Raw genomic sequence first — 26232 nt, forward strand, 5'->3', positions numbered from 1 at the left:
CACCTGCAGCAGCGTGTGCAAGCCGTGCACAGTCTCTGCTTGTTCATGAGTGCATGGTCTTTTGTTACGTTTCTCTTTTCAAAGGAAGTTTCCCCTCGCCGGACTTCTGGGAAATGAATTATTATATTTTCTCCTCATCTCCAGTGATGCCCATAAGGCATGCATAGGGATGCTCACAGTTAACATCTAGGTAGCTGAACGTTTATCCAGTTGCGTCCCCGTGACCTTTCCTTCTTGCTGCTGACCTTCTTACAGACCTTCTTAGCATTATTAAAAATCGGAGACTCAACCCAAGGATATTAAGGAGAGTTTTATTGTAAAGATAGCAGTACCTACAATTTTACACGTTTCCAAGTCTACAAAAACTCTCAGAGCAGAGACTTTCCGCGTCTGTCATTCCAGCAGACACGTTCCCCATCAACTTGGAGGGGTACAATCACTTCCTGCCAAACTGAGGCAGAGGAGGGGGCACCTTGATGTCTTGGCCTCTCTCCAGCTTCTTTTCACAATCCACCAGGTAGTTAACTCCGTCAATAACAATCTGAACAAGCTCAACCTTGAGAGAGAGAGATGGGGATAGAGAGGGGGAGAGAGAGTATGTGTGTGTCAGTCATGAGGAGGAGACTGGAGAAAGGGAAAGGAGGTGGCATTAGCCTGAGTGAAAGCTGTCTGCAGAGCCATGCTGGACAGTTGACCGGTGTATATGTGAACCGTCCGCCCAGCAGAACTTTACTATAATGGGGGCATTGGTGTGAGGGAGTCATCCGAGGCTGGGGTCCAGTGTAGAAGTGGAGAGATAGCTTAGGGTTCTCTCAAGCTTTACTTAGGGTGGGGCTGCCATGAGAACCTCTTTATACTTGAAAATCATTAATTTTCTCAAAAAATATTGAATGTGTGTGTGTGTATGTGGGGGGGGGGGACATATGTTTGACCTCAGAGGACAATATGGGCAGTTAGTTTTCTCATTTTTCCATGTGTTCCAAAACTGAACCTGGATCATCAGGCTTGTGTGGCAAACACATTTCTCTGCTTAGTTATTTTTCCTGACCACACATTTTTTTTTAATTTTAGAGGTTTATTTATTATTGTTTTATTTATCATGTGTATATGTGTGTGCCTGCGTAAGAATTTATGTGTACTGCATTCATTGGAGTGCCCACAGAGGCCAAAGCACATCAGAGTCTCTGGAACGGGACTTACAAAAGGTTGTACCACCACATAGGTACTGGGAACTAAGCCCTGGTCTACTGCAAGATTAGCAGTTCCTCTAACTGGTAATTCCTCCATGACCTTCACTCCATCGGTCTCTTGAATAGAAGATGATATGAGACATCTGTGTGTTGGTTTAGATACAAATTCTGACCAACGTCTCAACTTTCTGAGCACCAAATATGTTAACAATACAGATATCCTTATTCATATAGTGGGTGGGGCAGGCCTTCCATTGGATGGAGCTCAGTTCCCTTTCAACTGCTTTTCATTCAGAAGGAAACTAGGGCCTTGAGGGAAGGTTGGTCCAGAAAGTCGGTTTACATCTAGTTGAGCCCTTGGTTCCCTCCATAATAGATCTGTCATGTTCTGGACAGGGTGTGGTGAGTGGGGCCCTACTCACTTCTGGTGGGGTCTGTTTTAACTTCAGGAAGGAACTTTTCTGATTTCTTTCATGGGATTATATTCTGTCTAGAGTCGTGACTCAGTTATACATAAAGTAGATTAAAATACCAATCAGAAAATGTTAAGCATATAATGCAGTGTGTTTTCTATATAATCACCAAAAAATCATGGCTTTGGATACCAAAGTATTTTTCTTGCTTTTTTGAATTTCTGTTTGTTTATTTCAAAAATGACATAGAACATTTTTGAAAAGGTATTTCTCTATCCCCAGTCATGTTATTTAATAATATTTATTGCTGGGATAAGATATTATCAGTTGTTGAATGAGTTATAATATAAAATGTGTGCCTTTATAATAATATCTTTTAAAGTTTTCTGAACAATTATTAAAAACTAGTACTAAGAAACTTAATATTCCAAATGGCAATGAAGGCAGCTGGATTAAATATGTGGTTTTAAAAATACCTTTAGACATCTTCCCAGCTTTTATAAACACCCCCTAGAAATTCACAATAGAACACTAAAGTTCTGTCTGGCAGTCACTCTGCAAATTGGGAGAGCAACTTGCTGCACACTCCGACGAGTTCTGACTCACCTCACGTGTGGTTCCCAGGCAGCAATGAACCCACTGTTCTTTGTGTCACAGAAGTCCCTTGGCCTTTTAGGCTGCACTAAAACCTTAGAAACCATTAAGAACTCAAGATGTCAAAAGGAAGATGGTACTGTGTGGTCTTTGACATGGGAAATTATGGGTCCGGGAGAGGTTTCCACACTTTGCCACGCTCAGAGGGACAGACACCTGTTCTCTGAGTCCATGGGAATAAAGCACTGTTGTCCTTTAACATCAAGACGCTCCTGCTCCTGGAGATGACTAAAATAGCTCCCAGAGGGCTGGTCCATATCAGTCCCACTGTGGTTCCTTGGCTTCCCTACAAGCTCTCAGAAGGGATTGCGTATCTTTCTTGCATTGTTTTCCGTGCAAGGGAAACATAAGAATGAACAGTTAAGCCAGGACTCGGTGGGAGGAAACGAGAGAGAGTGAGTGTAGTGGGGCCGCTGAGGCTGCCTTTCCATGTCCTCTTCCTGTCAGGCTGACCTTGTGAGTGCCTGTGGGGTGAGAGAGACTTTACCTCTGATCTGCCGATGCGATCGATGTTGGAAATATCATACACGTCCGCCACGGCTGCGGTGTCCACACCTCCCGTGCCACGCTTCTGGAGCCGCAGGTTCTCCAAGATCTTAGAAAAGCGTGGGTCCTAGGAGGAGAGAGCCTGTTGAAGCCATTGAGCAAAGATGCTAAAAGGAATAGGGACGGTTGGTAAAGTATGTACAGCACACTTGGGCACTTGGCTTAACGCCTTCCGGCGTCTAATGAAGTGACTCTTACTTTCACCCCATCAAAGTCCATTTCTGGTGCTATAAAATGTACTTTATCCAGAGGATGGTGGGGCCTTTACTCTCAGTACTCCAGAGGCACAGGCAAGCGGATATTTAGGATACTGAGGCCAGCCTGGTCCACGTAAGGAGTTCCAGGCCAGGTAAAGCTACATATTGTCTTGAGAGGAGAAAAATGGTGCCTGACACCAGGTCACTTATAAATAACAGAAGCATGTTTGGCTCACAGTTGGGGTAGGAAGTCCAAGAACATGGCACTGGTGCCTGCTTGGTATCCGGTGAGGATGACCCTGTTGAATCATGATGTGGCAGGGGTCACACACGGTGGGACAGAGCACGCATGCTCTCTTGGCTCTTCCTTCTTGTACACCCACTCACTAATCCTATTATGGAGAACAAGGCTGACCTCAGCAATTCTAATTACCTCGCGAGGTTACACATGGCATATGAATTTGGCGATTACGTTTCAATGTGTGTGTGTGTGTGTGTGTGTGTGTCTGAATTTGTCAGTGTCTGACTCCCAGTTTATCTTTCTATATATACACACTTTTTTTTTTTGCACATGGATGCCAACTTTCGTATTTTGCACTATACACTGGTTTCATTGTTAGAATTAAAACCATGAAGTCAAATCACTTCAAATCGTTTTCTTAACATTGGAATTTTGAATAACGACAAAAACCCTGCATTTTTCTTGATAGGCTGTATGTCTTTTCTAAAGTTGTTTAAGCTTCCTTGACTTATTTTGTGTGCTGTGGCAGAAGTGACTAGCTACCCATCAGAATATCTCCCCAGCACTGGAGCTGTGGATACAACCACTTGCTTACTAAGCTCTTGCTATCAGGATGAGCAGAAGTGAAGGTTACCACTTCCTTTCTTACACCTTAAGTCTTATGGACACGCCTACCCGCTCCGTCTTCTTTTCTCACTGTCTAAACCATGACAGGACAACGACTGGAAATGAGGAAAATGTCCTAAGCAGTCCTCCACACAGCGCCCCCTACTGGCAGCCTCGGTGAGTGAAGGCGCTTGCTGCCTGACTCGAGTCCTTAGAACCTGGAAGTTGTCCATTGGCCTTCTCTGAGTACCACACACTTCCCACAAACTACACAAAATACAAATAAGGGAAACAAAACAAAACAAACAAAAAACAAAAGCAACTCGCACAAGTGTGGCCTAACACCCTGTGCTGCCCACGTCCTCCCTCCAGGCCATTGTCTTCTCGCGCATGCTCAGATGTAAAAAAACAAGGTGACAGAGACCCAGGAAGCAGAGCACAGCATCCCCCACACCTATCCTAATTTGTTAAGTGATCGAGATTCAAAAATGTTATTTGTGAACATTGTGAACATCCGGGCTGGATCATTTTATGCTAACAAATGCAAATGACTCTAAGCCAGACTCCTCCCCTTTCATCGCTGTTGCAGGTGCCAAGGGTCAGCATTAAGGAATGACGTTTTTCTCCTGCAAAGAAGTCACATCTGAGCTGATCCTGAAGGGACCCAACAGAGCTCCTGGTCACATGCCGTTACCTTACTGAGCTTTGGGATTCTAACGTGGACACCAGCTCTCAATCCAGTCCCGAGGTTCGAGGGGCAAGTCAAAATGTATCCTAGACGTTCATTCCACATGAACTCCCAGCCTCGTTCTTGGATTAAACGTTCTACCTACAGACGGAGTAACAATGAGTAAATGACACACTTCTCAACTATCTGTCCCTTCAGGTCAACCCAAACACCAGACAGAGACAAGGACAGCACGTGAAGGAAACTGTGCTGGATCTAAATGACTTGTACTTGGTAATTCTATTCGAGTGTAAATATGGTTCTTCTTAAATCAGATGGCCATGTACAGCATTTAACATGGTCCCTAGAAGATTTTAAGCTCTCAATGAATGTCTGTTGATACTGTTTCTCATGCAAAGACTGTAGGAGACCATAGGAATTCTCTCCAGATTAGCCTGTGAGAATATTCTGTTATATGCCATCTAGTCCCATGTCCCCGCCCCCCAGTCCCCCATTCTACCTGTCCCATTTCATTCACCCCATCCACTCCTTCTATCCTTACATCATATTTAGAATAGACGAAGAAAATAGACAGTCAACCACAGCCCCTCCCCCAAAGAGAAAAGCCACCCCTTTTGGAAAGCTCTATTCTGAAGATTTGATTCTTAGGAGAAAGAAGTAATCCCACTTTGTAAGTTCCCAAGGTATCTTTTTAAAGATGGGAAATAGCAAGGCTAAAGAGATGGCCCTTCCTAAAGAGCCTTGCAGAGTATCTCTTTTGGATCCCAACACTCATGGTGGCTCACAACCATCTGTCACTACACGTCCAGGGGATCCGAAGACGCCCTCTTCTGGCCTCCAAGGGTACTGCATGCGTGTAGTACACAGACTTTACTGTGGGCAAAACACTTACACATAAAATAAAATAATAATGAACAATATAAAATACATACAGAGGCATGGAAACCAGAGAAGGTTTATTCATATAACTATCTAGAAACCCTGATGGAGTCTTACTTCCTTTAGTCCACGACAGAATCGCTCAAATACGCGTTTCATGTTGCCTCCCTTTTCCATTGAGATCACCCTGGTGTGGTCTTCCTCATTTATCCAGATGAGAAATGTCTTGTCGTAATTATGCCTAATGAAGACAGAAATGTGGTGCTGACTGTTAATTGCATTTATCTCAACACATGGAAAGTCTCATTACCTCGGCTTGATTGCTTCCTCTCACCTCCCCATTCCCCGGATGGCCCTTATCTCTTAATTGTGCCTGAGCAAGTACCACAGAATAATGATACCTCACAGAACAGGGAATAAGACTAAACCCAGCCATTAATGATTCTGGGGGTGTTTTTACACCCACAAGAATACACTCCTTCCCTTTGGTCCTCAAACAAAAGGACAACAGTTCAACTACGATAGCATTTAGCATGATGCCAGGGAAGGGCAGGGGGTGTTTTGACACCTAAGAAACTCAGCCAAAACTTTGTGGTTCTTGACGAGCGACTGGCAGGGATGGAGGGACTCTAGCTGCATCCTAAGAGTTCACAGCCGTTTGCTACATAACCTGGCTGTCTGCCTTCTTCCTGCTCAGATCCTTATAGGTAGAGTTGGGCCAACCTACTATAGGAGCCAAAGAGGCCAAGGACTTTTAGAAAGGATTTGGATACATTAGGCAACCATTTCTCTTTTCAGGGTTTGTCTTAAATTATCAATATTGATCTTTCATTTTATGTTGAATTTTCCTAAGTTCACAGATTCTCTAACTAATCCAAAGTATCTTTTTTTCAGTAATCTGCCCCCATGCATAATTCATGCAAACCAGCTCACATTCCTATACCCCTTAAAAAAACTCACAACACACACACCCCCACATATACCATAAACCCACGTACACACATTCATACACCCACTTACATACACAATACACCCATTGACACACAACACATACACATTCACACACACACTCACATATACTCACACACAAACACATATACTCACACACATGCACACACACACACACATGAACACTTACTCATACACACAACCATGCTCACACACACTCACAGATACACACATGTACACTTATGTGCACATGCACGCATGCACACACACACACACATGCTTACACACAGTTTTAAATTATACGTGGCTTCCCCATTTTACTTAAGCCCCTGAGCCCGGCATGCTGTCAGCTGCAGTTCACAGCAGCCTCAGGTTAGAAGAAGCAATGATCTGAGATCCTTAACACACAGGAACATGTAAAAACCATACCAGATCCCTCTGGCATCCGGCCAGTCCCGGGCCATCCCAGCACATGTTAGTAAAGGGGACACTGGCTTATCAAACAGAAAATGATCCTGTGGGCCAAAGGGGACAAAGCAGAGAGTTGAGCCTGTGAGACTGGGTATAGGCGAGCCGATCAAGTTTCAACTTACAGATCAAGAGGCCACTCAGCATTGTGTCTCAGATTGATTGTGTGCTACAACACCTTGGGAGCTTTTAAAAACAAAAACACCAATGTCCAGAGCTCAACTGAAGCAAGATATCAAGTAGAAGTCAGGGGTCCTTTTAGACAGAATCTCTAACAAGCAGGAACCCCTGGAGACTGGAGAGAGGGGCAGTTGGAGAAAGCCACCGTCCAGGAGGAAGGTCATCCAAAAACAAGAAGCCAGGGCACTGTTTAAGGCAGACGCAGGCTTGCTCTGGACTGGCAGACAGGAGGGTGGCACAGTCTACGCACAAAGGGAGATAAAGGAGTACCGACTAGATAGCTGCCCTGTGTGGCTCCGATAGGACACACTCCACGTAATTTATATCTTTGGAGATCACGGGATCTTGTTTCTTCGTTTCTTGGAGTTTACATCAATATTACTTTTGAAAATAACCGCCTCTTTAAAGCATAGGCTATGTAATGAGACCGTGCTTCCACAAACCCCAAAAGGATTGCATTTTGTCTATTCTAGAGCCAGCAGAAGCCCACAGGTGAGCCGAGGCAGGAAAGAGGAGTCCTTGCAGGCATCTCCGGCTGGCTCCGAACCAGTCACGGAAAGCACCTTAGTTTCCTGCCTCGATCCTCTCAGCCTCTAGAGTTCTCGTAGGGTACTGCAATCATCCTTTAAGCAGGAGTAAGATTGCCACGCCTGGTTGTTTTTCACTTATTCATAGATAACAGGAGGCAGATCCCCCCATTCATCTCTACCCTCCTGCGCCGAGCCCAGTACTCAGACTGGAGTTTCCTCTTCAGACTCTACGCCTGGCTTGACAAGATTTAAAGCTTCACATGGACAAGATCTAGCTGCTCCCGCATGTATGTAGCAGATGTGCAGCTTGGTCTTCATGCGGGTTTCCCAACCACCGGAGCAGGGGCTGTCCCCGACTCTGTTGCCTGCCTGTAGATCCTGTTCCCCTAACTGGACTGCCTTGCTTGGCATCAGTGGGAGTAGCACCCAGTCCTACAGTGTCTTGATGGGCCAGGATGGGGTGATACGGGGGCTCCCCCTTGAGAAAGAGAGCGGGAACGGCTGTGTGAGGTGGGGACCAGGAGGAGATGAGGGCTGCAATTGGGATGTAAAATGAATAAATAAATACATTAATGAAATAAAAGATTTAACACTTCAACTCCTTTCTTACACTGAAGCCGTGGACGGCTAGTTTCAACCCCGGCAACTCTAAGTGGGTAGAGACCCGGGCAGAGCTAGAGGTCTAGCCTCTTTCTCAGTAGCCCCTGGGTGATTTATCACCTACTCACATCGATGAGCCGTTGCTGATCCTGCTCCGTCATCTCAGACAGCTTGTAGTAGCGGCCAGCCAGATCCCCTTTGAGGCCTTCCAGGGCGGTAATGGCCACATTCTCCACCTCCCTTCTCTCTGCCCGGGAGCAGGCTGGAGGCAGGCTCAGCCCGCGGATGCTGCGGCCAGTGCGTACCCGAGAGGACAACACATAGCGCTCATCAAACTGCCCATGAGTGATCTGCGGGGCGGAGCAGAGTGGAGGGTCACCATGTCAGCCACAGAGCACAGTCCCCTGACCTGCAGCCTGCCCGGAAACCTTCCAGCACTGCATCACAGGAGCATGGCTAACTGCCTGATGCTCTGGGAGTTGGTAGGTAACCTTAAGTAAGGTGGGGTCTGGAGTAGGTGGCTTTGGTTGGGGTAAAATCCTGCAGGAAAGTTTAAAATCCCCATCAATTAATCATCCTCTAGAGGAATCATAGAAGAGCTTATTGACCCTCTATCCTTCTCGGGATGTGACGGAGGTAGGCTATCTTGGACTTTCCAGGATTGTCTCACCAAGGGAGCTGTTCTGTGCTTCCCTCTTCTGCCCGTGGATTCAGGAAACCCTGCATCATGGGGGAAAGAAATGGAGCCTACCTTGGATGCATCCAGGTCTGTAGGATGCTTCATCACCCTAGGGTCATATCCGTTGTGCCTTAGTTTGATGACAGGATCAAAAAGGTCAGCAAATACCTGTAAGAAGCAAGAAATATCCTGCAACTGGCTCACCTATCAGCAAACGGCTTTTGCTTTTGTCCCCTTTCTTCTTGAGGGCCCAAGGACTTTGATGGCCTTTGATGGCTTCCTGTGAAATTCTCCATACAACCACGTGCAACATGCACAGAACAGACTAGTAGATAAGAATGAAAAAAAATAAACTTATTCCAGAAACAAACATTCAGTGGCACCTCATTCTTGAGAGAGAGTTGGGCTGCTGGACTGTGTTTAATCTCTCCCCTAAGGATTCTGCTAAGCCCACCGGATGAGAGAATCTGGTGGTTAAGAACTCAAAGCTTTCCACGTGGGCTAGAAGTGGCTAAGCACTTTTGGGGGTCATAAGAGAAAGTCAGATTGTAAGACTCAAAGCAAAACACAGACTGTGGGGAAACCCAGCAGTACAAAGCAAAGGTCTCTTACCCCGGGGTGGGGTAGCTGTCTAGACCCAAACCAAAATGAACCACATAGGCATGGGTAGTCTTTAGCTCAAGTAAAGTCAAGAGAAGTTATATATAATAACAGACTGCTCCATAGCCTTAGACTTTGTGGGAAGTGGAAAGAAAGGTATTGGGATCAAAGGGGGAGCTTTAATCTGAGTCTTGTTATAAGCTAGTGAGCCTCCTGTGATGGTTTGTATATTCTTGGCCCAGAGAGTGGCACTATTAGAAGGTGTGGCCTTGTTGGAGGAAGTATGTCACTCTGGGAGTGGGTTTGGAGACACTCCTCCTAGCTGCCTGAGGATGCTCAGTCTGTTCCTGGCTTCCTTTGGATGAAGATGTAGACATTCAGCTCCTCCTGCACCATGCCTGCCTGGATGCTGCCATGCTCTTGTCTTGATGATAATGGACTGCACCTCTGAACCTGTAAGCCAGTCTCAATTAAATGTTGTTATTTATAAGACTTGTCTTGGTCATGGTGTCTCTTCACAGCAATAAAACCCTAACTAAGACACTGCCATGTTGTTTATTTGGGATGGCCCTGTACTGGCTGGTTTTATGTGTCAACTTGACACAAGCTGGAGTTAATCACACAGAAAGGAGCCTCAGCTGAGGAAATGCCTCCATGAGACCCATCTGTAAGGCATTTTCTCAACTAGTGATCAAGGGGGAGGGCCTGGCCCATTGTGGGTGGTGCCATCCCTTGGCTGGTAGACCTGGGTTCTATAAGAAAGCAGGCTGAGCAAGCCAGGGGATGCAAGCCAGTAAGTGACATCCCTCCATGGCCTCTGCATCAGCTCCTGCTTCCTGACCTGCTTGAGTTCCAGTCCTGACTTCCTTTGGTAATGAACAGCAATGTGGAAGTGTGAGCTGAATAAACCCTTTCCTCCCCAACTTGCTTCCTGATCATGATGTTTTGTGCAGGAATAGAAACTCTGACTAAGACAGGCCCCTTCTTGTCTCTTGATAGCTTTTCTGAGAAACTGCCTTTAGTTCTATGAGAAAAGAGAAAGAAAGGGGGTGGGGGGGGGGGTCAGGCAGGCTGCAGGATTCCATTCTGATGAAGAGGCTGCTCTGAGGAGATGGGTGTAGAATGGAGTTCTGCTACCAGGGTTTCTAGGCACCAAGGGTCCAAGAAATTTGGTGAACCCTAGGAGTTTGTGCTACAGTAATAGAAAGGTAAGTCCCCAAACTATAGACCCACAACCCACCAAATAAATTCAGAAACAAACACTTCAATGTATTTCTGATGAATATATGCCATTCAATTTTATTTAATTTTTCTCTACCAACACCATGCAACTCACTTCTCTTTGAGGAAGGACATTGGCATGGTGGCAAAAGAAAGCATCGTCCCTAGGAAGCTATACATCTCATAATCCCAGCAAGGATTCCTGATGGTTCTAAGGGACTTTCTTTTATTGGAGTCCTTCCTGAGAATGCAAAAGCTGACCCCAAAGAGAGATAAAGATCCCGTGGTAGTACACCTCACCCACATGCAAGATAGTTCCCAACTCTGGAATCAGCAGCCCATAGCCTTACCTCATAGGACTCCTCATCACCAGCCACCATGCCCACAGTCTTAATGAAGGGGTGGCCGGGATTGTCCACTCCGGTTTGGATGCACTGGTCCAGGGTGTAGCCACTGGGTGTCATCTTGTTTCGAAGTTTGGCATAGATGGTAGGGGTGAGGCACTCGGCCATGCAGTTGTTATGCTTTCGGAGGTCAGGATAGTCTGCACTGTGGGAGGAGAGAGGCTGTGGCCAGGAGTCCCCAGGGAAAGTCTATCAAAGACTCAGTTTCTCTGTGGCCTTCAGCCAGGCTCTCTTGATCCAGTGAACACAGAGAAAATTAGAAAGAGACACCTACCAGCCCTGGCTTGAGTATGCCAGGCTGGAGAAAAGCCTGTGCTGGTGATGACTAGAGAAAAAGAAACCTGTGATGCTACAGAAGCTACAAAGGGAAAAGAGGAAAGGAAAGGCCACATACTCTCGGGAAAAACACCCATAGAAGGAAATTAAGTGAAATAAAGACAGAAAGAAGGTTTTTTTTTTTTCTGACAGTTTCCAACAGATCACGTGTCTGGTTGACATTCTGGGTCAATTTAAAGCCAGGAGGACTCACCTTGGGGGAAAGAGCTTGTGCTGTTCCCGGGCATCAGCAGATACCTTCTGCCTGTTCAGCAGGTAGCCAGTGGTCAGGGCACTGGTTCCCAGTGTAGTAAACAGCAGAGATGCATTTCGGCCAGTTAGCAACTTAGAGAAGGCACTGGCCATCCTTCTTCTTGGTTGAGTGTCTGGAAGAAAGGAGCCATATCAGAGAGCATCCTAAGACAGTTTGGGAGCCGGCATGAAGAGCTCCAGGTGAGAGAACAGGCAGATTGCTTTATTTTCTATTTCGGATTTTGTGAATGCTCATCCCATATTCTCCAGTAATTATAGCGAAGAGTCGACAAAAGTTACATATTTCTAAATATTGGACAAACAGAGCATATTTTGGACTTTACAACCACACAACCAGAGCTGAATAGGAGAGGTTTCTGGACTTCTGGGAGGTAATGGTAATGTCTGAGGACCATTGTCTCACTTCACATATCCCATACACACTTGTGTCAGAGGTCAAAGCAACACACAAACACAGGTGATCTTACGAGCAAACGTGCTCTGACTTGAAATATTGAGGTGCCAGCGTTATGTGTATGTGTGGGGTGGAGGATGTCCAGAACTTCTGCTCTGGTTTAGGACTCCTGACAGGGGCTCAAGTTGTTCGACATTAGCAAAAATTCATCCCTTGGCTCCTAACAGACTCAAAATCTTTCTTAAAAATATCATATTTAGTTTAGGTTTTAGATTCTTGCAGATTAAGATTAAACAACAAACTCCCAACCAAAGATTACCAATCACACAGAAAGATAGAGATAAGAACACAAAAGAGAAAAACTAACAGACTTAGCCCTTCTATGATTGAAGGTTGTAGGGTTACCAAACAAGAGCATAGACTGGCTCTAGAGAGATGTTTAAGTAACAAAGTCATTTAAAGTTATTACGTTGTTGAGGATTTATTATGAGAATCATACGCATGACCAAGCAACAAGAGACTATTAAGAATGGCCAGGATATGTTGGTCCATATATATCATTCTGGCTCTTAGGAGTAGGACACAGGAGAACCGCCTTATGTTTGAGGCCAACCTGCTCTGAATAGTGAGTTTTAGGCTACCTAGCACCATGTGGGGAAATCCTATGTAAACAAGCAAACCAAAGAGTAAGAAAGGAAAAAAAAACTTGAAAGAGAATAAAGTTATAGAAATTAAACTGTTGGATATGACACAGCTGATGAAAGAATAAATGAACTGGAAGGCATGCCTCAGGAAATAACCCAGAACGTGGGGAAAAAAGGAAAATCTGAGACAAAGGCTAATAAATATGACTGATAATTACAATGAGAAATAATTGGTCTATTTACTTCTAAGAATCCCAGCATGCCATTAACAAGGTTGTGTGGTCTGTGTTACTGGTGCAGGGGAGGCATTGATGGTAGCAATCAAAGCAACCCTGAGAGACAGCTGAACACCCACGCTGCAGTCCCTTGTGAGCTTAGCATAGAACTCAAGCATTGGTGAACATTTCACTTCAGCCAAGTGAATACTTCCTGGTTCTCTGATTCTGTCTGGGGTGGGCGTGCTATTGTTTCATTGTTGTTTCTCTTGTTTTTGTTTTTATTGTTGCTTGTTTTTGATGTGTAAGGTTCACAGAAATAATTGAATCCTACGCTAAAGGACCAACTGATAAACTTGGGGGAGAGGTTGGACCAATTGTCTCTCCGACTTTTTGATTTGGGAATAGCCATTCTGCTCCCCTGAGACCCACAGCCAGTCTTGGGAAACTTTATCAGACAGAACTTAAACTTGGCATTTGACAGGCGTTACATAACTTTGCTGTGTACAGTTATTGTTCCAATGGTTATGGAAGCTGTATCTGGGGCTGCAACTCTGCTCAGAGGAGGCGTTGGATGTTCAAGATGAGTTGTGTGTACAAAGGTATCCACCAAAGCATTTAGCATTTCACTTTTGCCTGCTTTCTAAACACAGTGGGTTTTGAAACTATTTATTTTTGAGGTCATAATTATGTCATTCATACCTTTCTTTTTCTCCCTCTACACTCTGCCAATAACTCTTCTTTTTTTCAAGTTCATGACTTCACTAGCTGTTGAATGCATATGTATCCATATCCATATATACAATATATCCATTATATAACATATTATATATAATAATGTTATATATTACATAGCTATATATTATATCTCATATATATGTCTATATAAACAGTATCTTTTTGGTCTATATACTGTTATTTGCATGCGTGTTTTCAGGGGTGACCACTTGGCATCGAATAACCAACTGGTGTGCTCTTTCCTGGGGAAAGCTATTTCTTCAGCTCTCAGCATGCATCCCTTCCTTGCCTGCAGTTCTTTGTTTATGGGTGAGGCCTCCCAGACTTCCCCCCTGTCCACTTCAGCATTGTTGTTCTTGTTCAGCTCAAGTGTAGACGTTATGTTGGTAAGACTCTTTGGCTATAGCGTCTGATATTTCCAAGAGACTCAACCTCACAGCAAACCCCCTACACTTCTGGCTCTTAGACTCTTTCCACCACTTCTTCCATAACAATTCCTGAGCCCTAAATCCAGGAACGGTACTGTAGATATATCGGTTATGATGGCTCCATGATGCTATGTTTAGATTGGTTGTTGTTTTCTGTAATCACCTTCATTCACTGCAAAGAGAAGTTTCCTTAAAAAGGTTGGTTTATAAATAGTGTATCTTACAAAACTACTCAGACAGAACTTTTGAGGAGAAAGCAGTCCGAGGCTCACTTGCAATGCTTTTGACACTTTCATGTCCTGAGGATGATCATAACTTAATATTCTTGGGAAAGAGATTCAGCAAAACAGAAAGTGAGGGACAAGGCCAACTGGTAACTTCTCCCTGGTATAAATGTTCTGCCTTTACTGTGGGCTCTGCCAGAGCCAGAGGGGCCAGTAACAACAGACTCTCAGACAGTCTTACAGAGGCACCCATCTGTTGGTTCCTGCAGGCAATGTTTCAGACTGGTCCAGCTTCCTCTTTGGCACATGGTGAGTAGTTACTGGATAGGACAGAGCTTCCACTATACAACGGGCTCTAGTCAGCCAGGATTGCTCAGCAGCCTGAGTCACAATGCCAGGCAGCTGCTTCAGAGACTGCTCTGTTCATCTCTCAGACTGGCCCTGTTTTCTAGCCTTCGATCTCTCATGGGACCTACCCAGAGAACATTTACTTACTCATATAGATTCCAGCATGTCTTGGGACCCCTGATGGCCTATCTCTGGCTTCTTAGCCCAGTAGGAAGCATGCAATTCATTCAGGGGCTAACTCCTGACTGAGGCCTTCTACGTGTCAGGCAGCGTGGTAGGTAGCGGAGGCAAGATGGCAGTTATAAATGTGTTCTTCAGGACTCCTAAGTTTTCTAGGAATGATGGTTAAGAAGCACAACAAATGAAATAATTGGGCATAGACGCTGGAAAGGAAACAAGCAAGGTATTATCCAAGAGATCTTGTACGGTGCCAACTTTCAATAAAGCTGCGCAGGCAAAGAAAACAGAGTGTCTTGATGCTGGACAGACCCGACTAAGAGAAAGTAAGTGACATTGCATCCAGGCAGAGGCTTTTAGAAGCATCAGAACATCTGCACCTGCCCCAACCAGGGCAGGCAAGCAGGAAGACTGTTGTATTCATGACTCTCAAATTCATGGGGACCCTGGGGCTCAGTGGGAAGAGCGGGTGGGTGATGTGCGCTTAGATATGACAGTTACTTATGATTTCCTTGGCATGTTACATCTGGGTAACCTCTTCTCCTTTTATTATTATTGTTTAAATTTCTGTTAGTAAAACAGCCTGGCACTGTGTGCTGTGGAGGAGAAGATGCAGAGATCCACCCACATCAGCACGGAGAGAGAGACTCATGCTTTTCTCCCGGGGTCACAGATCCATTCAGACCATGAAACAAGACAAAGGGTTGGCAGAAAGAGCTAAGAGCTAAGGATCAACCAAACATGGTGGCTTTCACAATTTCATAAAATCACATCCACTTCCTGCAAACATCACTCAGGGCCTGCCATGGAGACCATTGCTAAGGACACAGTTGTCAGCCTGACATTCAGATCGGCTCTAGAACATTTATGAGCTTAAAATTTTTATATTACTTCTAAATGTTGATTTTTTTTTTTTTTTACTCTTGGTCCTATGTGTGAAATTAGATTAAGCTCTTCTGGTAAAACATTGCCATTTTGGGGCTTCTTGGTGCTCTTCCAATCAGGACCTTTGTGTCTCTATCCCCTGGCATCTCAGCCCATATAAACAATGTTTCCTTTTACTTCAATGGGTTGTTTTCCTCTCTTAGTCCCCAGATCACTCACAGGCTGGTTTGAGTTTTACAGTATTTTTCATCTTGCTGGTGAACTTGGCTCTCACACATCTCCCCTCATGTTAGGGAATCCCTCCTGTTCATTGTGTGGTCCTGGTAATGAGGATATCCTTCAAGCCCCAGAAGTTCCATCTATTGGCAAACATCCCTGAGCACGGTTAGCTAATCAGTAAGCATCCCCTCCTTAACTTTAGAGCATTCAGGCCATGCCTCACATAAGGATGCTGCGCTCAACACTGGTTGACAGGGATGATGGCGAGCCATTAAGATTGTAGCCCAAACCACTCCAATTACCTACTGATGTAGTATTCCTCACAAGGACATAACGTTGTGTGTCACATCATAGACATACTTGTGGGGATCCTTTTATAAACAGACTCGGGCTCCCATGAAAATGAAAGCATGACAAGCACAGTGAATGATGGAATGATAGTCAGTGGCTGTGATACTGTTTTTTTTTTTTAACCTGTTGTGATATATTTAATCAATATTTTGCCTGGGAAGTAACATGCAATGCTATTAGGTGGCAGTTCCACTTTATCTCATGTTTCCTGGTCTTTCAATAGTATCGAGAAGCCGTGCGGCCATCAACTTCTATCCCAGTGCTTCTCAGCCTTCCTAACACTGAGACCCTTTAATGTAGCTCCTCATGGTGTGGTGACCCCCCAACCACAGGATTGATTCCATTGCTACCTCATAACTGCGATTTTGCTACTGTTGTGGATCATAATGTCAATATCTGTGTTTTCTGATGGCACCTCTGAACATGTCTTTTGACCCCCAAAGGGCATAGGCTAAGAACCACTGCTCTAGCATGTAGCCTTGTGGAAGTGCTGTATGATGTCTGCACAATGGGAAATTCTCTTGAGATGCAGACATCGGGTAATCTTGCCATCTAGAGACTCATGTCTGTGCTCACATGTAGCAGTCTGCCCAATTCCAAAAGGCAGATGTGTCCTGTTCATGTGTGCCACCTCCTGAGCCTAGGTGTCACTCATGGTGATAAGGAAAACAGGACTTTTGCTACATCCATTCCCAAGGGTACCTCTGTATCTGGCCAGCCACCTTGCTTTGAAAACTTTTTCTCTTCTTTTTCTTTCCTTTTTCTCTTTTTCCTTCCTTCCTTCCTTCATTTCTTCCTTTTCTCTGATATTTTTACATTTTTAAATTTGTTACCTCACAAGACCAGGCCCTGCTTCCAAACTAATTTGCATCCCTTTCGCCATAGTTTCTGAAATCCTACCTATAGCTTGGTTTTTGATGTCTCCATGTTCAGGTTCCCATGTCTAGGAGCGGCTCACCAGCTAGAATGGCCGGTCTAGACTCTTAACTATCAGCCACAACAGGTTGTCAGCTTCCTAGGTACAACCACAGCCATCTTCATCTGGTGAAGATGGTGATCCTGCAGAGGCTACTCCAAAGAAAACGAGCTTCCATGAGCTTCCAAGATAGCACAGAGCATTAAATGTTTTTCTTTTCCCATTCTTCCTTCCTTTTTAAAAATCAGCATCACCATCATCTTCTTCTTCACCTTCACCTTTATTATCATCTTCATCATTTGTCTCTGTCTCACACAGGGCAGGAGGATGATGTTGGAGTCAGATGGGTTACCAGTACTGAGAGTTGGGGAAACAGTACTTACGTCTCCTGCCTCCCCAGAAACCATCTTCCACAAAATATAGGGAAGAAAATTTAAATTATTATCACTACATGTGTATTTAGCCAGTAATATATATCTCAGGGCATCCACTAAAGATTTTCCATCAGAAAGGGGTCTCATCCTTTCACACAGCCAAGCAGACAGAATCCATTTTAGGCATTTATTCAATGAAACAGGGAAGAGGATTTGGTGGCACCACTGTCCCATCACAGAAGCCATCCAAATGTCACTTCATGATTAGGGTGCTGTGTATGCTATTTTTATCTCTATAGTTAGTTCTCTATGTAGCGGGTAAGTCTACAACTCCGGAAGCCAGGCACCTAAGAAAACTATCTTCCCACTGCAAATAGGAAGGCCAACTTCTACTGGCCAAAGCTTCCCTCCAGGTTTGTGTTCAGAGCAATGGCTCTGGGTCACAAAACTGTCTGTAGCCTTACTTGGTTTTGCTGAATCTTTCTGAGACAAGAGCTTGTCTTGCTACATAGCTTACATTGGCCTTGAATTCCCAACCCTCCTGCCTCTGCTTCCAAAGGGTGTGTACCTTTTCCCCCTGCTCTAGAGAATATTACTATGTCTCCCCAACTGTCCTGTGTGCTAGAGGGTGAGAGAAGAGGGAATGCGTGCTGAGCAGGATGAGGACTCTGCAGAGCCAGGCCTCTGTCCCCAAGTAAAGGCAGCGCTGGGAGGCAGCTTTCTTGGCTCTCACACCCACTGGCCCATACTAGATAGGTTATTATCGAATACCTGAGCGGGCGTCATGGGAGCTAGGGTAGGCTATCCAGGTCAGTTAGACTAGCTGCAGTACAGAAATGTTTTCTCCTTTGGATTTTCTTAAGCACTAGCAGCTCTGTGGGTCTCTCTGCTCCGCAGAGTAACACACTCAGTATCGTATAACAGAAATTATTATCACACCGCTTCATTTGTCAATAACACAGAAGAGCAAAAGTAAGGGCTGAAGAGATGACTCAGTTCAGAGCACGTTAGTGCTCTTCCCGAGGTCCTGAGTTTAATTCCCGGCACCCACATGGTGGCTCACAACCATCTGTAAAGGGATCTGATGCCCTCTTCTGGTGTGTCTGAACAACAACTACAGTGTACTTATATACATAGAATAATAAATAAATCTTAAAAGAAAGGAAGAGATGAGGGAAGAAAGAAAGAAAGGAATGAGGGAAGAAAGAAAAGAAGGAAGGAAGGAAGGAAAAGCATAAGTAGAGAAGGCTTCCAAGGTCCCATCTCCATAGGAGGATCAGGTAGATCATACCATCCCGCAGAACAAGGAACCCAGAGACAGAGATTTTTCACAGTTCAAGGTTGCACAGCTAAGATGAAAGCAATCAGTCCAAGTATCCTCTCTGTAAGACACTCATTTAAGTGAAAAATCCCACCATCACTGGCAGGTTTTTACAATAGAAAACATCACAGCATATTTGGATGAAGATGACCCCCTCGGCTTCTCAGAACCAGGGCTGCTGGATGCCCAACTGTTCTCTGTCCTCACTGGTCCCTTGGGAATGAGTAGTTTTTCTCAACCAGGGTTTTCATAGCAAAGTAATGGGGGAAGGTAAAAGTGGTACCAAAGGCCCACCAGCCCCTAATCATGGTGCTGGGCAGTCCTGAGGGGAAACAGAGCCAGAGGGTTTCCCCAATGCTCCCATCAAAGGAAAACTATTGACCACAGAGTGAATATTGTCAGCAGACTGTGGGGTTCAAGGTCAAGCAAAGCAAATGACAATGACAGATTTCATTGGTGGTGATGCAGTTTGCAGGGAGCAAGGGAGAAAGGGGGACAGGGAACATGGCTTTGAAAATAACTTAATCATTTGAAAATTTTAACATTCTACTATATGGCAGTCTCTACACAGTTCTTAAGTCGAAGGAACAAATGCCCTAATGCCTGTACTATATACTAAGCACGTGATCCTAAGGTTTGATGGGTACTGTCCCATTTCATAACCTCTACAACCCAACAGACACCCTCATTACCTGTTTTACAGGCCAGAGAAGTGAAACAGAGAAAGGCAAAGCACCAGGGACCACACTGCCTGCAAGGAGTAGGGCTGGGATCCATGGCCAGCAGTCCACCTTGCCTTTCACGCTCCAAGCAAGTGTCCTCTCCCTGGGGTCATGTGATGAGGGAGTGTCAAGGAGCCCCGAGATGGCTAAAATCTGGGCCTCCCTGTCTGCTAGAAGTCGTGAGGATTGAATGAGCTCTTGGCACAAATCTTGGCCGTTAAAGCTTGGGTGGTGAGGAATGGAGCTTGTCTGGTGAACTTGCTAGAACTGGTGAGAAAAGGATATCTGTAGACCAAAACTGGGCCATGGGTTCTAGAGAAATGGGTTCTAGGGCAATCCTGTCCAGAAACTCTCCTAACGAGAGCCAGAGGGGAAGCTTCTGGGGACGAGATGGAGGAATCCCTGAGGGCCTTTGTGAGCAGTGAGGTGTGAGCATGAAGGGTGTGAATGAATATTGGAGGTAGACTGCTTTCTGACTTGAGGGGTTCACGCCACATGCAGCCACACCCTACAGCTGGGATTCTAGCCAGAGAGCAGCTTTAGCAAGGGGGTCGGGGTTGTGGGATGTTGGGGGCAGGTGCTCATGACCATGAGCTGACAAGGGTTTGGCATGTGGACAAAGGCCTTGGAGCAAAGACCCCGAGTCTGAGCATAGCTTTGTAGCTGTTATTACCCATTGTCTTCAGAAAGACCCTTAAAGGCTACACTTGCCATGTCTCAGTTTTCTCAAGTATTTAGTGATTAATAGAAAGGCTGAGACTGAAGAGTGAGGAAGTGACCCACACCAGGTCTTCCGAATAGTGCTGGGAATCACTCCGGACTAAGCAAGGGTTAGCACCCGACACTCTCCCCTTGTGCTGTCTCGGGAAGGCCACTTCTAGATGCTTTCCAGAGAGTGTTTGAGAACTCCACACACACACACACACACACACACACACACACACACACACACACCTCTACAAACACCCCGACACCAGAAAATGGGCTTTGTTTTAGGTAAGAATCTATAGGCCCTTCACTTGAAGTTGCTGACGCAGACTTCCTGGAGACTGGGCAAGGTCACAGCTGGGCAGCCGCAGCACTTTGCTAGAGCAACATCTAGTTCTTCATAGTTCTTTAGTCTGATCCCCTGCTTTTCACAGGCTCACCTAGACCCATCCTGGTGCTACTCAGAAAGTGTACTGGCTGGTTTTGTGTCAACTTGACAGAAGCTGGAGTTATCACAGAGAAAGGAGCCTCAGTGGAGGAAATACCTCCATGAGATCCAGCTGTAAGGCATTTTCTCAACTAGTGATCAAGGAGGAAGGGCCCAGCCCATTGTGGGTGGAGCCATCCCTGGGCTGGTAGACCTGGGTTCTATAAGAAAGCAAGCTGAGCAAGCCAGGGGAAGCAAGCCAGTAAGTAACATCCCTCCATGGCCTCTGCATCAGCTCCTGCTTCCTGGCCTGCTTGGGTTGCAGTCCTGACTTCATTTGGTGATGAACAGCAATGTGGAAGTGTAAGCTGAATAAACCCTTTCCTCCCCAACTTGCTTCTTGGGTATGATGCTTGTGCAGAAATAGAAGCCCTGACTAGGACAGGAAGATAATGCCTGGGGATAACTGTTCCTCTATCTCTTCCCTGGTTCTGGGTGACAACAGGTGAGGCAGGAGCACTTGTCCTCTACGAACACCCACCCAGACTCTGGCACTTTCCTGCTCACTCAGCCTACAGGGACATTTCTGGTCTGCTCCCTGCTGTAGGGTGTCCCAGAACAGAACAGGGAGACTTGTGCATGCCAGGGCATACATAGCAACCAGGCCACTGAGAGGATCAGGCATCTGACTAGAATGGCAGGGTGGGGGCTCCCCTTGGTACTGAAGTGACCCTTCTGAGTCTAGATGAGGTGCAAGAAGAAGGCCAGAGTCAGGAGTGAGTGAGGGATGCCCTTACATGAACCCCATCTGCCACTGACTAAGGGTCCTTGGTGGGTGATTGGCTGGACTTAGAATCGCCTGGACAGCTCTGTGATGCGTGTGGCCAACCTGAAAGAGGAAGCAAGAAACAACCAGTAACACAAAAGCATTCAGCCTGATTGTCCCAGAATTACAATTGGGAGGGGAAATAAAGCCCCCAGAACATGAGAACAGAGGTAGAAGGATCTCAGGGAAACTCTGTAGTGGCCAAGGAACAAGCAGCCCATGGGAGAAGGGTCATAGCAAGTGTGCTGTGTGTTGAGAACATGGAAGACACTGCAGCTGTTGTCTCTGCTTTCCTATGACTCATTCCTAAATGAAAGAGAAAAAGAAAATCTCATAGGAATGAGTACACATAGTTATGGTTTTGTAACAGCAATGCATCACACACACACACACACACACACACACACACACACACACACACACACACACCTTTGCTTTGTGTGAGCATCAAGAATGGTACTGAAAATTATTCATGAAGCACTAAAGGGTTCGTCCACAGCTATCTATTTGGAGGAGCCCAGGCATTTGTTTTGCTCGTGGAAAGCATCACTTAAGAACATCTATAGTCATGATATAGATGAAGAACGATAAGTGGAAATATGCAGGCATCTGTTTGCACATCTGTAAAAGAGCCTGCCCTATGCATGTCTTGACTTGGCGGCCAGAGCATAGGCAGCTGCCCGGCCACTGATGCTGCCCAGGGAGGCTCAGTGCTTCCTTTCTGTGATGGGTGTGGCAAAGAGGAAGGAGCAGGCTGCAGCTGACACTAAATAAACGGGACCTTTCCCTAACATCTTGGGTTGAGCTTCTCCATTCCCACCCCAAGACTACTACCCCAGTGATCCCAAATATCTAGCTAGCCAGCCTCAGATTTCTCCTCTGCAAGCCTATTCATTTCAGCCTTTTCAAAACCATCTTAAGTGTTTCATTTAATTGTCTTATTTTATTCATCCAAGGACAAGGTGACATCCTGGAATACACCTACCACAAACTTTAAGATATGCTGACCATCCTTTGAGTACCAACATAGCACTCAGAAAAGGAGTTTAGCCACATGGGCTCACTCATCCACATCTCTGTCCTGGCAGTGTCACCAACAGGTTCCTGGCTGTGGTTTCCTCACCTTTCTGAACTTTGACCTGTTGCTGGGATTCTTCATTATATCAAGAAATACTTTCTCAGCCCTGCCCATGTATGTGGCCAATCTTCCTCTCTTCTTCTTCTTCTTCTTCTTCTTCTTCTTCTTCTTCTTCTTCTTCTTCTTCTTCTTCTTCTTCTTCTTCTTCTTCTTCTTCTTCTTCTTCTTCTTCTCCTCCTCCTCTTCCTCCTCTTCCTCCTCCTCTTCCTCCTCCTCTTCCTCCTCCTCCTCCTCTTCTTTCTTCTCCTTCCCTCCTCCTCCTTATTTTTTATTGAGCTCCTATTTGAGCCCAATGGTGCAAGGAGTTTAACAAGCATCTGTAGACTTTGCAAGAAACCTGCCACATAAACTTTATTTGACTGAATGGAAGTCAAGTGGCCTTTTCTAGGTCCAAGTGCCATAACCTGAAACCAGATTTGTCACCAGTTCTGACCCAGGTTCATGTGACCATAGCACCTCACCTACAGTCCAGCCTTGGCCAGCAATCAGAAAAGCATTGCTCTTGTAGGTTCAGACAGCATTGCCTTATGTCACTCCAAGAGCCCAGAAACACTTTTACCACAACCATGCCAAGGCACAGGATTGTCACCTTGGAGCACATGATTCCTCACTGACTCCCAGAACATTTGAGGCTTGTTCTCTTCCCTTCAGGCTTCTACAGAAGTGCCTAGAATTCCAGGACACTTCTGTGCACACTCCACTCTGACATTAGGTACTCAGTGTGCCTGCCAAGTCCAGCCAGGGACACTGCACTAGCCCTGACTTTCTTAAAGGATGTAAGGACTTGCTTTCTCTCTTCCCATTCTCTCTCCCTCTGTATGAAGCTAGGTATAAGAGTGGGGAAAAGGAGAGGAAGGGAGGGGAGGGGAGGAGAGGAAAGAGATCGTCTATAGCTCTTACCAGGAGAGGCTCAGTATCTGTTTCCCTAATGTGAAACAGCTTTAATACTCTTGGTTTAAAAAGCATGCCTTTTATAGCATTTGGGTAAAATTGGGTAGAATTTTGGAACTTTAAGCCAGGAAAATTTTGTGTGGGGGCAATGTATAAGAACATAGCCTGACTAAGCCCAAGGCATTGGGCTCATGTTCACGTCTACATTTTCTCTCTACATCGAAGAAGAAAAGCCACACTGAACAGGCTTAGGCAGAGTGTTAAAGAGCTGTGATTTTTTTTTAATTTTCCTGTTCCAGTTGGCAAAATGGGCCCCAGATTCCTGATTTTCTTTCTGGCTATGTAACAGGATGAACTACCCCACTCCTGAAGCTTCTGTTCCCTCTGGGTTCCCTGGAGATGGGACTGTGTGTGCCTTTCTGCTGAATCAGAGTTATTTCTGCTCCTGCTGTTCACCAGATAAAAGGCAGGTGCTGTGGGGAACCACATGTCAGCTGCCAACAGTCACCCCAAAACAGAGGATGTACTTGATGTTTTCCAGCACCCGAGGATTTTCTGAGCAAATTCTCATGATGCCAGTCTTGTAGGCAAGCAGAAATGGCTCTGACTTCCTAGCTGCAAGACAGCAAACGGGTCCAATTACCTCATGTGACAGGATGCAAGATCAACCTTAATGGGCACCGCTGGCCTTCTCTGTCTGACTAGGAGGACACATTGGAGCAAGTAGGAAGTCATAAGCCAACGACATAGGATTTCCCCCCAAGAGACAGGTCTTCCCCAACTCCATTTGTAAAGATGACATGGGGTTCTTCCAGAATTATCTTTCAAGAGAAAAAATTTCCAAGAGAATGGGAGTTAAAGGCCACCCTGTCCTCTGAACAGCTGAAACAGAGTAGGATGTCATCTTCTTGATGACGCAGGGGTTCATACGACCTCCAACGGTCACCTTCAGGGTTGGCTCTGTGTGGGGGACCTGGCTCAACAGACAAGAACTCCCAGAATGCAGGACACAGATTCTACCTGTGACCTCAGAGAAGACTGGTGGCTCTTTCTCTGCCATATGACAGAATATATGGGAACTCAGGGCCTCTGAGGTTGGAACAAATCAGCCCCAGACTCAGCCCTGTTCTACCTCTGACCCCCACCATACCTTCTCGTTCCAAACTCCTGCTTCCTGGCTTTTCCTCTGCTACAATTTTAAAGAGAGACGGCCCAGGTTCCCTGAGCATGATCTGACACCGTGATTTCACTACAGAGCTGTGCATAGCTTAGCCCACAGACATGGCTGACTCCAAATACGGAGGGGCTTTGAAAAAGGTGCCTCCCAGTGTGAGTGGCAGGCAAGGCCTTAGCAGCCGACAGTGGCTGGTCTTCCTGCTACCTCTGATGCAAAGACAGGATAGAAGGGCACAGATGGGACAGGAAGTGAGAGATGTCCACTGGGAAAGCAACCTCCTTGGAAGTACACAGTGAAGCTACAGGACTTTGTCCTAAGTGTATTGACTACACAGACAGTACTGCTGGTCACAGAACCTGGCCATCCTTTTGGGAGGTCCGGAGAACAACACTGAGGATAAAGGTTGCTTTGGTTTGTTGGGCAGATGCCGCTTTTCATACATTCAAAGCAGAGCTTCCAAAGGCATGGGCGTCACATACACGGGCAGGCTGACAATGACCATCCCCCAAGAGCCAAGCAAGCAGGTAAGTAAGGAGTGGGCTGCCACTCAGCCGTATGAAGATATTTTTCATTTTCCCTCTACAGATGGAGCTCTACGTAGTTTACTTCAGTACCTTTCAAGAGTGGATCCTTGGTAGTAGCATTAACCAGGTAAATGGAATCCAGCCCATTAGGAATCGCTTTTGCTCTTTTGGAGAGCCTTAAAACAACTTAAATTTTCTGGCTAGCTCATGCCAAGTCATTAGTCTCTGCAAATTACTAGAGAATGAAATGTAACTTCTCAACTTATCTCAAGTTTAGGGTCAAAATCCCACATTTAGTTTTTTTTTTTTTTCGCAGAACTTTTTGACTTGCTGTGAAGCAAAGGTGCTGTGAGCTAAGGTTCTGGGTTCTCTGGTTGAGCTGCCAAAGCTCAGGGAAAAATGTGATTCCAGGCAAGGGCAACCTTATCGTCACGGCACGTTCCCCTTTCTCGCTGGCCCACAGTTTCCTAGTTTTCTACATGGCTTGGGGTTCCGCATGCTAAGGCTCAGCACAGTTGGTTCTAGTACTGTCCTTCTTTAGAGAAATCAAGCATTTTGAGCATCCTACTGACCTTGAAGCTGGGAGTCTGTCGTATCCAGATCCTGCTGTGTGCACACAGCCAAGAAGTGTAACAGGAGCCTGTGGGGAACAGCCTAGAAAAGGCTACTCTGCTGGGCGGGGCTGGAGCTCTTCTCGACCAATCCCACATAAGACCTCCAGCCATACGGGCTCCCCCGGCTGTGTCCTTGAAGGACAGCCCCTGGCTCTTCTGCTACTGCACCAGGTGTCCTTTCTAGAACCTGCCATTTCTCCGAAACCTTTACCTCCCCCTACAGGCAGACCTTCGTCTTGGCTTGCCAACCAGGTCTGCAGACAATTGTCGCTCTGAGAGGAAGTTCTCTCCTGTAACTCACCTGGTGGGGGGCAGTCCTAGCTTGGGGTACAAGGGCCA

The 26232-nt window shown here is 45.8% G+C and overlaps 1 protein-coding gene across 1 annotated transcript; it reads right to left on the bottom strand.

The window, feature by feature from the left end:
- Window positions 1-290: 290 nt before the first annotated feature.
- Window positions 291-25944, bottom strand: CKMT2 (creatine kinase, mitochondrial 2). Its single transcript, XM_080925254.1, has 10 exons — window positions 25852-25944; window positions 11574-11745; window positions 10991-11189; window positions 8892-8987; window positions 8269-8490; window positions 6792-6877; window positions 5532-5655; window positions 4542-4676; window positions 2745-2870; window positions 291-556 (listed from the first exon to the last, which is right to left on the bottom strand). Exons 2-10 carry the CDS (start codon window positions 11723-11725, stop codon window positions 437-439), a joined length of 1260 nt encoding a protein of 419 aa, XP_080781380.1. The 5' UTR covers window positions 11726-11745; window positions 25852-25944; the 3' UTR covers window positions 291-436.
- Between the last annotated feature and the right edge of the window lie 288 nt (window positions 25945-26232).

Source organism: Micromys minutus (assembly GCF_963924665.1).
Source record: "Micromys minutus genome assembly, chromosome: 11".
Lineage (NCBI taxonomy): Eukaryota > Metazoa > Chordata > Mammalia > Rodentia > Muridae > Micromys > Micromys minutus.